Below are 13,679 nucleotides of genomic sequence, written 5' to 3'. Positions count from 1 at the left end.
AAAAGGATGAAGAGAGCTACAAAACAAGACCCACGTCAGGGCATGAGCGCAAGGGCGAGCCGGTCAGGAAGATGGTCAGAAGCATGGACCAGACTGCCGACGACCCAACCGAGATGCTCAGGCACAGACAGACCCAAAGCCAAGGTGAAGTAGCAGGAAAACTATTTGTGAAGGAACGAGACATGTAACAGTCAACTGGAAGGTAGCCCAAAGCAAGAAGGCATACCAGCAGATTTCTCCTGAAAAGGCAGAATCAAGAGGGACAGGGTCCCGAATGAGTCTGGAACTACAAAAAGGAAGGGTCATATACCCTAGGGGAGAACAGCGGGCAGAGTAAAAGGCCCCGCCACCACTAGAATACTGCACCGCCCAGCACTCGGAGACTCAATAGACGAGAGGATAGACAAGGCCAATCAGACACAAGAACCCAATACCCCTTTAAGAGAGGCATGAACAATCGTGGCAAGAACTTTACAGAGCTTCATCTCTTTATAAATCATTAGTCAGACTACATATGGAATATTGTAATCAATTATGGACATCTGTAAATAAGAAGGACATGGCTGAACTGGTGAGGGTGCAGAGGAGAGCGACCAAGGTAATTTATGCTATGGGAGGATTACAGGACCAAGACAGGTTATCAAGCTTGGGGTTATTTAGTTTGAAGAAAAGACATCTTAGGGGAGATTCAATCACAATGTACAAATATATGAGTGATTAGTACACAGATCTTTCTATCGATCTTTTAATACCTAGGCTGGTAACCATGAAAAGGGGACATCCTCTACGTCTAGAGGAAAGAAGGTTTCACCATCATCACAAACAGAGATTCTTTACTGTAAGAGCAGTGAGAGGATGGAACTCTCTGCCACATGATGTTGTGATGTCTGACTCAATTAACATGTTCAAAAAGGGGCCTGGATGTTTTGCTTGGAATATATTACATTACAAGTTTTGAACACTACATTTCTGGAGATAATACATTAAAGGGGTACTCCGGTGAAAACCTTTTTTCTTTTAAATCAACTGGTGGCAGAAAGTTAAACATATTTGTAAATTACTTCCATTAAAAAATCTTAATCCTTCCAGTCCTTATTAGCTGCTGAATGCTACAGAGGAAATTCCTTTTTTTTTGGGAACACTGATGACATCACGAGCACAGTGCTCTCTGCTGACATGTCTGTCCATTTTAGCAACCATGCATAACAGATGTATGTTAAGGGCAGCATGGTGGCTCAGTGGTCAGCACTGCTGCCGTGCTGGGGACTTGGGTTCAAATCCCACTAAGGACAACAATAAAAAAAAAAAAGCGTTGTTATTATTATTATTATTATTATAATAATGTCAGCAGAGAGAACTGTGCTCGTGATGTCATCAGAGAGCATTCCAAAAAGAAAAGAATTTCCTCCGTAGTATTCAGCAGCTAATAAGTACAGGAAGGATTAAGAGTTTTTAATAGAAGTAATTTACAAATATTTTCTTTTTTTACATGTAATTTACAAATATGTTTAACTTTATGCCACCAGTTGATTTAAAAGAAAAAAAGGTTTTCACCGGAGTACCCCTTTAATCCTGGTATTTATTCTGACTTCCATATTTGGAGTCATCAAGGAATTTTCCACCCTGGTATGGGGCAATTGGCATCTTAAAGCGTACCTGTCAGATCCCACAAAAAAATAAAAAAAACACAACAACAATAATAATAATGTTACTCAGTACCTAATTCTTTTTTTTTTGCCTCTATCACCTATTATAAAATTACATTTCCATCAGCTCACATTGTTAGAAATCCTCTCCTAGGGGGGGGGGGGGTCCATCCCTTGTGGTGGGAGGTGTTTGGTGCACCTGCTCATATAGCCTTATACACTAGTCATCTCTTGTCCTGCTGCAGGACTGGTTAGTGCCCCAGTAGGTATGGGCCCCCACAGAGGTAAGATTTTAAGGAGCAGTTTCTTTATTAAATATTCAAATTTTTTTTTTTTTTTTTACTCAGCCATATTATAATAGGTCTTTAATTTTCATCAGTAACAACATATCAAAAGTTTTTGGCTTCAACAGTGCCCATTTAAGTTTTTTTTTGCCTTCCTCTGGATCAACATAGTAGGGATATAGGTTAAACTTGATGGACATTATATATATATATTTTTTATTTTTTTTAACTATGCAAGCACATTTTGTTTTGGGTGATCTTCTTAAAGAGGTTTCACTGTATATGTATATTTAAATAGAGACACACAAGATAATTACACACAGGAATTGTAATATTGTATACCTTAGTTTCCTGATTTTGGATGCCTGTACAATTTTATCCTCAGAATAGTCAAAGGCCATGTGGCAGCCATCATCCACAGTCATTGTGTTTTCTAAAAAGGTAAAACATGTACATTTTAGCAGGAATCACAATTCACTGGGAGTTACAGAGTGCAAGCAGCAATATTTGTTTAGTTTGTTCAATCTCCAGCATCCTGCGTTACTATAACCAGAGGAATGGAGAGGTTTGTTTTAAAGGGAATATGTCAGCTTTATTTGTTGTTAAGAGCTACAGACACAATCTAATAGGGGTTAGGCTAGGTTTACACTACATCATTTCTGTCCAAAATTCCTCTTGGGAATTGAAGTCGGAAATTCTGATGCAGCAGAATCCCATTGCTGGCAATAAGCTTACACTGCATAGTGCACACTTTGGGAATTCAGCAGTGGATATTCATACAGAAATTCCTCTGCCAAAAGAATGATAACGATCATCTTTAGGCTCAATTCGTGCCACAGACATTGCCGTCCATGCTGTCCTGGCAGGGCACACTCAGGGTGCATTCTCTGTGTGAAGCTAGCAGGATTGTATAAAAGCAAACTGTACCTTTCCTGCAGCTGTTGCTGGTTGCCAATCTCAGCTTACAGCCTTTTTCAAATTGCTGTACAGGGCTCTGTACATCAGTGTAAGGCTAGGTTCAGACTACGGAATCTCCGGGCAGGAAATTTCCGCCGGGAGATTCCGAGTGCGGCCAGCGCTGACTGAATCAGTCGGCGCTAGGACCGCGCAGACACTGCAGTGTCCAATAGACTGCAATGTGTTCCGCGAGTATTTCCGCCTGAAGAATGAGCAACGCCATTCTTCAGGCAGAAATTTCCAAGCGGATTTTCCGTTCACAAATTCCGCTTCACAAATTCCGAAGTGTGAATTTGTGAACGGAAACCCATTCACTACACTATACATTTTAGCAAGCGGAATTTCAGTCTGCAATTTCAAAGAGGAATTTCAGGCGGAAATTCCGTAGTCTGAACTAGGGATCGACCGATATTTTTTTTTTAGGGCCGATACTGATAATCGGTGGAGGTTAGGTCCGATAGCCGATAACTTATACCGATATTCCGGTATAAGTTATCGGCTATTTATCCCCTCGCGACACCGCTGCAGATCACTGATTTAAAGCGGGCGCTTTAAATCAATGCACTGCACTGGCTTTTGCGGTGCCATAGGCCGCCGTCGCCACCACCCGCTTCTCTCCCCCTGCCTGTCAGGGTGGTCCGGGCCATCCTTCCTTCCTGTAGCATTCCGGGTGGAGGGTGAATCGGTCCGGGCTGTCCTTCTCCGGGGGTCATCTTCTCCACTCCGGGCAGGCTCCGGCCGGTCGCGGTGCGGGGCATTATTGGCTTATCGGCAAGGTAATTGCCGATACCGATAATGCCCAAAATCGTGATTATCGGCCGATAATATCGGCCATACCGATAATCGGTAGATCCCTAGTCTGAACCTAGCCTAAAAGGGGCTAGGAAGTGAAGAGGCGTACCAGGCTGTTGCACTTGAGCAGGTTGGCTTTACCACCTTGAAACCTTATAGCAGTGGTCTCCAACCTGCGGACCTCCAGATGTTGCAAAACATCTGGAGGTCCGCAGGTTGGAGAACACTGTCTTATAGGTTTGGCAACCAGCATCAGCTCCAGAAGAGGATACATTTACTTTTATAGGTATCCAAAGGTTTCTGCAACTCTTAGCAACAAATAAAGCAGACAGATTAACAGATGTCATTCAGGCAGCGTATGCTTGCACAGTGATATGTCATATTTAAAAAAATAAATAAATAAATAAAAAAAAGAAGAAGAGAATGCCATGCTCCAGTGCTCTGTATAGGTCTTACCTGCAATACTGTACTTGCATGTGACCACTGCAGTCATTGGCCACAATTGTGATCTCTCCCAGTATGTCATGAACATCACTGCTGCTTTTTTTAAAGCAGCAACATCAAGATTAGCTGCTTTTATAAGCATACATTTAAGCATACTGGTGAATGTGTATTATTACTGACTTATATAGGAGCAGTGGTTGCTTCTGACAGGTCTGTTTATAAACAAAATACATTTTGCTCAACATGAAATTCTGGAAAATCTATGCTTATAGATGTGTTGTAACGTTAATGTGATATTCTTACTAGTAATGTATGACTATATAGCCATAAGGGAGGGAGGGGGCACACCAGATGGTGGTGTATGCCTACACTGTTGGCTTTGATTGAATAGTTACTGTGTATGGACATGCACCCTACTGGTAACATCGAGTTGGCTATTTAGTCATATATTTTTAGTAAGAAAAAAAATGAAAGCTACTACACAGAGAAGGAAAAGATGTTCCATGTTGTTCTATCATAGAGAACATGAAAACATTAGTATCAAGTTAAAAAAAAAAAAAAAAAAAAATTATATATATATATATATTTATATTTATTTTTTTTTACCAATCAAGACCAGGTAGTGAAACATTTTCTTAAAGCTGTTATCAATTTCTGACAAGAAAGAGTAGAAGAGCGGCACTCCATTCAAATATGTGAGATTTATTCACCTAATCATGTTAGAGAATGCAACGTTTCACCCTCACAATAAAAGCCTTTCTCAAGCAATTAACAAGCATTACATCTCTTCCTTTTATGTGGTTCAGTATGTGACATCACACAATATAAATATATTCATATAAACAAAAACATCAAAGATACAAAATATCGCACCCAGTGTACATAGTGCACAATCAAATCACATGATATGTGTCCCTGTTAGACTCATTATACAGTGAATCCCAATCCTAAAATACATCAATATGAACATATATATATATATATATATATATATATATATATATACAGTGCAAGATATTGGTGGGCTGTCTTCATCTTAGACATTCCCTCAGCCATACCTCCAACGTGGTCCTCACATCACGCCTGCTTCGAATGTAAACAAACGGAGAGCGCAGGATCGGAACTGTCAGCCACTTCCTGTTGCGCTCCCAATCACATCGTCACTTCGTAACCACGTAATACACTGGGTCAGCGTCAGTTCCCTGCGCATGTGCACTCTGGCAATTGATTCCATCACGGCCATGTACATTGTGGGCAATCCGATCGGACAAGTCACAGTGCGCATGCAAAACGGGACCCTTTTTCTCCAGTTAGCACAGATATTGGACGCAGCATTCATAAATATTGGAATATTATATTGTGTCCAATACATATGATCACATTCCAGAATTGAAAGTACCCCTTATCCTAGCATACAGGAGAGCCACAAATTTTAAGGATAAACTTGTAAAGACTGATCTTGTGAAAAGAGAAATGGATAAGGCTTCAGAATTGAAAATTGTAAAATAATGATGAAAGGAGATACATTCAAACACCCTACTTTGGACATAACTTGTAAAACCAGAAATCACTTCACTTGTAAATCGACTTATGCGATATATATTCTAATGTGTCCTTTCCCACTAATATATATTGGGGAGATGACGACAGAGTTTAGGATTAGACTTAATAAATTAAGTCCACTATCCGTACGGGGAAGATTGTATTGCCTGTCCCTCAGCATTTTCAAGAACATTCACACTGTTGAACAGTTAAGGTTAATGATAGTTGATTATGTCCCACATATGCGGAGAGGAGGGGACTGAGAGAAAATGCTTAAAAGGAAGGGGCTCTATTGGATTGATAAAATGAAATCTCTACATCTGGGGGCTCAATATTGATTTTTCCATGAGACCATTGCTAAACTAAATGTGGATTAGGTGTGTATGCCCTATGGTATCCCTCATTGATTATCGACGTTAGCTTAATCGGCATATAGTAAGATTACCTTTAATGTATATAAGTACTATTTATTTATTTGTTTCTTTTTTACTATTTTACTTTAGAGCACATTGGAAATTACAGTGGGACTGTCTCCATACCTCATTGCTCGTGTGGATCTCACATCACGCCATTAAAGAAGATTGCAGATCTTAGCTCGGATGAAATATAGACTATTCTGATTTAATATTGTAATAATTCTTTTCGATAATACACTGAGCTGGCTATGAAGAAGTTAAATTGTTATATCTTTTCCATTCATAATAAAAAAAAAAAACCTGATCATCATATGACATATTATATTTGTTGTCTCAGGATTGTCTTGGAATGCAATTACCGTATATACTCGAGTATAAGCCGACCCGAGTATAAGCCGAGACCCCTAACTTCAACCCAAAATCCCAGGAAAAGTTATTGACTCGAGTATAAGACTAGGGTGGGAAATACATCATCCCCCCTGTCATCATCCAGACCCGTCATTAACATCCTCATCATCATCACCGCCTGTCATCATCCAGACCCTCATCATCATCACCTGTCATCATCCCCTTGTCATCATCCCACACATCCCCCCTTCATCATTCCCTTGTCATCATCCCCACCCCCCTTCATCATCCCCTTGTAATCATCCCACACCCCCCCCCTTCATCACCCCCTTGTCATCATCCCACACCCCCCCTTCATCGTCCTCTTGTCATCATCCCACACCCCCCCTTCATCATCCTCTTCTCATCATCCGCCCTCAGTGGTCTTCAACCTGCGGACCTCCAGAGGTTTCAAAACTACAACTCCCAGCAAGCCCGGGCAGCCATCGGCTGTCCGGGCTTGCTGGGAGTTGTAGTTTTGAAACCTCCGGAGGTCCGCAGGTTGAAGACCACTGCGGCCTTCGACATCATCCAGCCCCCTCTCACCCCCCTTTAGTTCTGTACAGTACTCACCTCCGCTCGGCGCTGGTCCGGTGCTGCAGGACTGTCCGGAGAGGAGGTGGTCCGGTGGGATAGTGGTTCCGGGCTGTTATCTTCACCGGGGGCGCCTCTTCTCCGCGCTTCGGGCCAAGAATAGAGGCGTTGCCTTGACAATGACGCAGAAGTACGTTGGCAATGAACGTACCTCTGCGTCGTTGTCAAGGCAACGTGACTATTCTGGGGCCGGGCCCGAAGCGCTTAGAAGAGGCCTCCCCGGTGAAGATAGCAGCCCGGAACCACTATCCCACCAGACGACCTCCTCTCCGGACAGTCCTGCAGCAACGGACCAGCGCCGAGCGGAGGTGAGTACTGTACAGAACTAAAAAGGGAGTGAGAGGGGGCTGGATGATGTCGAAAGGCCGCAGTGGTCTTCAACCTGCGGACCTCCGGAGGTTTCAAAACTACAACTCCCAGCAAGCCCGGACAGCCGATGGCTGCCCGGGCTTGCTGGGAGTTGTAGTTTTGAAACCTCTGGAGGTCCGCAGGTTGAAGACCACTGCGGGTGGAGAGTTCACTCGAGTATAAGCCGAGGGGGGTGTTTTCAGCACGAAAAATCGTGCTGAAAAACTCGGCTTATACTCGAGTATATACGGTACTTCCTTTTTAATGACGCATACTATATGCAAATGAGGGGTACAGCCATGAAAAGTAACGTGGCACCTACGTATGCCAATATTTTTGTGGCATACTTGGAGGAGGAGCTCATCTATGTGTCGCCCTACTTCGGCCAAGTGCTGAAGTGGTGGCTATACATTGATGATGTTTTCCTCCTCTGGACCGGCTCTTTACCTGACTTGCTTGAGTTCCACCAGTCCCTCAATACCATAGAACCGGACATTCAATTTACTCTAACATATTCAGAAATATTGGTTAATTTTTTGGACGTTACAGTAACCAAACAAGGGAACCGATTAAGTACTGACTTGTGCCACAAACCAACAGACAGTAACACACTCCTCAGATATGATAGTGGTCACCCCAGAGCACTAGTGAGAGCACTCCCTTATAGTCAGATGTTAAGAGCAGAGAGAATTACTGATGACGACAAGAAACCTGAACAGGCCCTCAAAAAAATGACGACCGATTTCACTAACAGACGTTATCCGGTTAAACTGATTGAGGAGTCCAAGATAAGGGTACGGACCCTCAGACGTCAAAGACACCTCAGCCAGAATAAAATGGATATAAAAACAAGTGTATCTACAAATAAGAACAAACGCATTCCTTTTGTTACTACATACAATGATTTTTCACAGGAAATTACGATTGTACGTAAACATTGGCACTTGGTTCGGGATAGCCACACACAAGTGGAAGAATTCAAAGACTTCTCATTAATGTCCTTTCGTAGGGCTCCAAGCTTGAAGGACAAATTAGTCAAGACTGATATTTCAAACCAACCACGACCACAGCAAAAATATCTTACAGTAAAAACTCGCGGGTGCTACCCATGCCGCAATTGTGTCAATTGCCAATATATGACAAAAGGTTCGAAATTCACACATCCCTTAACCCAAGAGACGTTTGACATCAGATTCTATCTTACCTGTAATTCAGATCATGTTGTATACTTGCTATGGTGCCCCTGTTTGAAGCTATACATGGGTGAGACGAGCCTTGATCTCAAGACACGTCTCAATCAATATCGTTATACGATTCGAAAAATGAGACTTGACTTGCCCGTGGCAAAACATTTTACTGAGGCTAACCATAGGGAGAAAGATCTCAAATTTATGATTCTTGACCATGTCCCTCCTCTTAAGCGAGGAGGGGACCGCATCACACTTCTCAAAAAACGAGAATGGATGTGGATCTTTAGGTTGGATTTCATGAGACCAAAAGGTCTCAATGCTGAATTTAAGACCACATCTGGAATGAGCAAGAGATAAACTTTTTAGGATGTAGCCCCTGACTGTTATACTATGCTTTTGGTGTATTGTAATTAATACCAGACTAATATTTGTGTCTTTTCTATTTAATTACAGATAATCACGAATCTACATTGTATCAAGCCACCGACAGACTGCTGCAAAATAGTGTATACGCTGAATATTTATACCAGGATCAGATCTTACTTAATTTTATTTAGACAATAATTTACCAGTGAACACGGGACCTTCTATGTGGAATATACTTACAACTGTTGCCGTTTACTTCACTAACATAGGGGCATAATTGCCCATAAACAAGATGATGAAAGTACTAAGTTGGCGTTGGGCGCATGCGCATCACGTCACGCGCATTCTAATTGGCTGTGTCAGATCAGCAGGACTCGCACAGGATTGGTGGAGTCCGATAAGCTTGCGCACTGCTGACAAACGCAAACAACATACGGCGATACACGAGACTGCAGCATCTCTGTTGGGTAAGTGCATTACCTCAATTTTGTATATATGAAACTTTTTTCAAGCTATTTTTGCAACTATCACTAATCACTGGTCACGGAGAAATGCACTGGGAGCTGTTATGTGAAAACACTGAACATTAGCAATATGAGAGGACAGCGATCACTGCAACAAAGACTATTTTATGTCAACACGGTTTTGGTTACATATGATGTAATTTATGCTGTCAAATAATTATGTAATTATCCAATTATGTGAGCACATATAATGTTGCACTTCTGGGCAGACACTTGAGCTGGAAAATGGCGGCGAGAGGCCGCGGAAACGTTGCTTCTGTCATTTGGTGATGCAATAAACAACCACTTTTTTGACCAAGCTCGTGTGCTGTTGGAGTCTGGATTTTCTATATTTGTTGTTTAGTGATATGATGAGGATTTGATGACTGATGGGGTATGCGGGTTGTGCCGGAGAAGTCCTATGATGGGGTTGAGTCCATTAATGTTGAGAGGTTATAGTATATTGATTTGATATAAAAATGGATTTACATGATTCCCTAATAGGAGTGTGATAATATAGCCATAGTCCATTATAATGTTTTTTTGGCTATATGAGTGAACCATGAGAGGTGATTTGCCCTAATATGGTTTGTGTTGAAAGCATGGGATAATAAGAGGAGGGATCTATATATGGATTTCTTTCTTCATTTCTCCCAGTAGCTAATTAAATTATGATGTGTATGGGCCTGGGTGTGTGATTACACCCTACGGACGGACACTGATATTATACAGTTCGGGCTGTATATGATTATACATCATGCACTGACGAACATGTTTCATGTCTGATGGTGTCTCTGTTACATTTTAAGAGACTCATGTGACAATATTAATACTATTATGGATTTAATCAATAATTCTACAATGTTAAATGAATTTTACTCTCAAGATGTGGACTCCCCGTTAGTGAGACGATCTGTGAGACAGTATTTATGTTCCTGACCGCCATACATTTCCCATCTACCTATTCATCCATGTATTATGCTGATGGTTATTTATGGATATTGAAGGAATACGGCAAGACTTAATATACTTATTACTTTACTATATTGCTAATTGATTATTGGAGTTGAAACAGAACTGATGTCCCATTCGCATGCGCACTGTGAATTGTCCGATCGGATTGACCACAATGTACATGGCGGTGATGGAATAAATTGCAAGAGTACGCATGTGCAGGGAACTGCCGCTGACCCAGCGTACTACGTGGTTACGAAGCGACGATGTCAAGATGTGATTAGGAGCGCAACAGGAAGCGGCTGACAGTTCCGATCCTGCGCTCTCTGTTTGTTTACATGTGAGGACCACGTTGGAGGTATGGTTGAGGGAATGTCTAAGATGGAGACAGCCCACCAATATCTTGCACTGTATAAATTACATGTTTATATTGATGTATTTTAGGATCAGGATTCACTGTATACTGAGACTAACAGGGACACATAGATCATGTGATTTGATTGTGCACTATGTACACTGGATGTGATATTTTGTATCTTTGATGTTTGTTTATATGAATATATTATGCAAATGATAGTGTGAGGTCACATACTGAACCACATAAAAGGAAGTGATGTAATGCTTGTTAATTGCTTGAGAAAGGCTTTATTGTGAGGCTGAAACGTAGCACTTTCCAACATGATTAGGCGAATACACCTCAAATATTTGAATGGAGTGCCGCTTTTCTACTCTTTCTTCTCTGGATCTATGGTTTTGAGTCAGGACCACAAGGAGCAGAGCACCCTTTACAGTGGTCCCTTAACATACGATGGTAATTCGTTCCAAACGAGCCATCGTTTGTCGAATCCATCGTACGTTGAGGGATTCGTGCAATGTAAAGTATAGGAAGCTGCACTCGCCTGTCCCCGCCGCTCACGATGGGGACCCCGGGCCTCCGCTGGGCTCTTCTGGTCATCTCCGGTCCTCCGCTGTCTTCTCCGGTCCTCTGCTGTCTTCCGCAAGGCCTTACTGGGCCTGCGTAGCGACGTCATTACGCCGCTGCGTACTCCATTCCTATTGGATGACATGCGCAGCAGCGTATTGACGTCATCGGAGAGGGCCGAGAAGACACTGGAAGACCAACGCTGGACCCGGAGGGCACCCCGGAGCATCGTGGAGGGGTAAGTAATACCGCACCACACGGGGAACATTAAGCTGCTATCTGGCAGCAGCTTAAGCATTCTGCGCTGCCGGATAGCACTTAATGCGATGGCCCCAACATAAAAAAGCATCGTATGTCGATGCTGACATCGACATGCGATAGCCTCTGAGAGGCCATCGTATGTCGATTTGATCATATGTCGGGGCCATCGTAGGTCATAAGTCATGTAGAACAACATACAAGTGTACATAGCAGGATATTAATGAATAAGATGGCAGCATTACAAGTGGCATGGTAATGTCAAATCTACCTTTTTCTTTTGTAGTTTGCCAAATCTGTTTGTCACTGGCAGGAGTTGATGCAAGTCGAGCTGCGAGCGCAAAGTCTCCAGTACTGTTGGGGCTAGGAGCCAACGTTTTGTTACAGCGTGCAGCCCATATGGTACAATCGTCTACCAGAGACTCTGCGGCCTTAACCTCCTCCTGTTAAGAAAAAACATTTTAGAATTTCCTTTTGAGAAGTCCTGGCTTTTGCAATAGATCTGGATGACACAACTTTCATATAAACACAAACACAAATAAATAAAGGTTGGTAAACTTAAAGGGGTACTCCGGTGGAATTTTTTTTTTTTTTTTTAAATCAACTGGTGCCAGAAAGTTAAACAGATTTGTAAATTACTTCTATTAAAAAATCTTAATCCTTCCTGTACTTATTAGCTGCTGAATACTACAGTGGAAATTATTTTCCGTTTGAAACACAGAGCTGTCTGCTGACATCTCTGTCTATTTTAGGAACTGCCAGCGTAAAAGGAAATCCCCATAGCAAACATATGCTGTTCTTTAGATGTCATTTATGGCATTCAATGCCCATGTGGCAAAATGTATGTGGGACGGACAAAACGCATTTTGTCCACTCGAATTGGAGAACATATTTACAACAGAGAGGAAATTTTTGGGCCATCCACTCTCTAAACACTTTGTGGAGAAGCACAATGCGTCTTTTGCACAATCCTCATTTTTTGGACTAGAAAAAGTAAAAAAACATTGGCGAGGTGGAAATCACGTGGCAAACATGTCAAGAACGGAGAGCCGCTGGATTTTTAATCTAAACACAATATCTCCATACGGTTTAAATATCGATCTGGAATTATTTGCCTTTTTATGATATATACCGTATAAATTTTTTTGATAAGTGTCTCATTTAAAAATCAAATACTTTTAAATATTATTAAAATATTTTTTAAAAATAAACTTATTAAAAGAAATATCCCTTATGCTAGCCCGGTTATGTGTCAGAGTGGCAATATTGATATATAGGACATTTTTACCCCCCATTCTTAACCGATTAGTTTGTTGATTCAGCAACAAATTTTCTAGATAGGAACATGTTCACATTGTGCATTCTTTGCTTGCGTTTTTTATGCGTTTTGTATAGCCAAGAGAGACATATATTGATTAATACACTATCCATAAAGATTAGATATGGGGCATAGACCCCACTAGAAATAGGCAATCAGGAAAGTATGGTTGCCAGAGAAGCGAACATGAATACTGGGCCGGCCCGGACTAACATCTATAGTTTGCATAAATACCAGGAGCCAGTAGTGACTTTTCATCTCTGACGAAGGTCAGCGTACTGACCGAAACGCGTTAGATGATTCGTTGGCTCCTGCGCCTTGCTGTAGCTGCAATCGTGACGTCACGTTCAGTAATCAGATCTCCTTGCAAACTTTCACAGCGTGGTCGCACCGGTGAGACGCTCACGGCCGGAGCAGATCTCCCGGCGCCTTCACCCGCTGTCTATCTGGACTGCCTGTCATACTGTCCCTCTGGGGGCTCCTGGAAGGACTGTGCTTCAGTACCCTCACTATACCTTTGGACGAATAACGCCCCGTGGATTGTATCGTGCACACTGGTATCTTTCACCGCAACTCAGGACAAACAACGCTCCGTGGATCTATCTATGCAAACCAGCTTTCAGATCACAGGTACCTTCAACCACTCATAGTGCCTATTACATGGTACCATATATAGATTTATACTTTACTATTACAGTGCATATGTAAGCAGATTGTATTATACTCGAATCACTCAATCACGATTATCTTACAAATAT

General features: G+C 42.0%; 2 protein-coding genes across 7 annotated transcripts in view; one reads left to right on the top strand and one right to left on the bottom strand.

Moving 5' to 3' along the window:
• Positions 1-13,679, top strand: part of ACOXL (acyl-CoA oxidase like) — a 555,195-nt gene that overhangs the window by 79,546 nt on the left and 461,970 nt on the right. For 4 of the 5 annotated variants that reach the window (XM_056567224.1, XM_056567226.1, XM_056567228.1 and 1 more), the window contains 2 exons: positions 6,169-6,294; positions 9,054-9,433. The gene's annotated coding sequence lies outside the window, so the exon portion shown is untranslated. The remainder of the gene's footprint in view (positions 1-6,168; positions 6,295-9,053; positions 9,434-13,679) is intronic. The other variant, XM_056567227.1, reaches the window with a different exon arrangement.
• The window catches only part of BUB1 (BUB1 mitotic checkpoint serine/threonine kinase), a 63,602-nt gene that overhangs the window by 19,037 nt on the left and 30,886 nt on the right, over positions 1-13,679 (bottom strand). For both annotated transcript variants that reach the window (XM_056567222.1, XM_056567221.1), the window contains exons 16-17: positions 11,875-12,046; positions 2,273-2,363 (exon numbers count right to left, since the gene is read on the bottom strand). In XM_056567222.1, the coding sequence (XP_056423197.1) occupies positions 2,273-2,363; positions 11,875-12,046 (263 nt within the window). The remainder of the gene's footprint in view (positions 1-2,272; positions 2,364-11,874; positions 12,047-13,679) is intronic.

This window comes from Hyla sarda, chromosome 3 (assembly GCF_029499605.1).
Source record: "Hyla sarda isolate aHylSar1 chromosome 3, aHylSar1.hap1, whole genome shotgun sequence".
Lineage (NCBI taxonomy): Eukaryota > Metazoa > Chordata > Amphibia > Anura > Hylidae > Hyla > Hyla sarda.
Note: the sequence above shows the minus strand (reverse complement) of the source record. Positions and strands in the feature narration are given on the sequence as shown.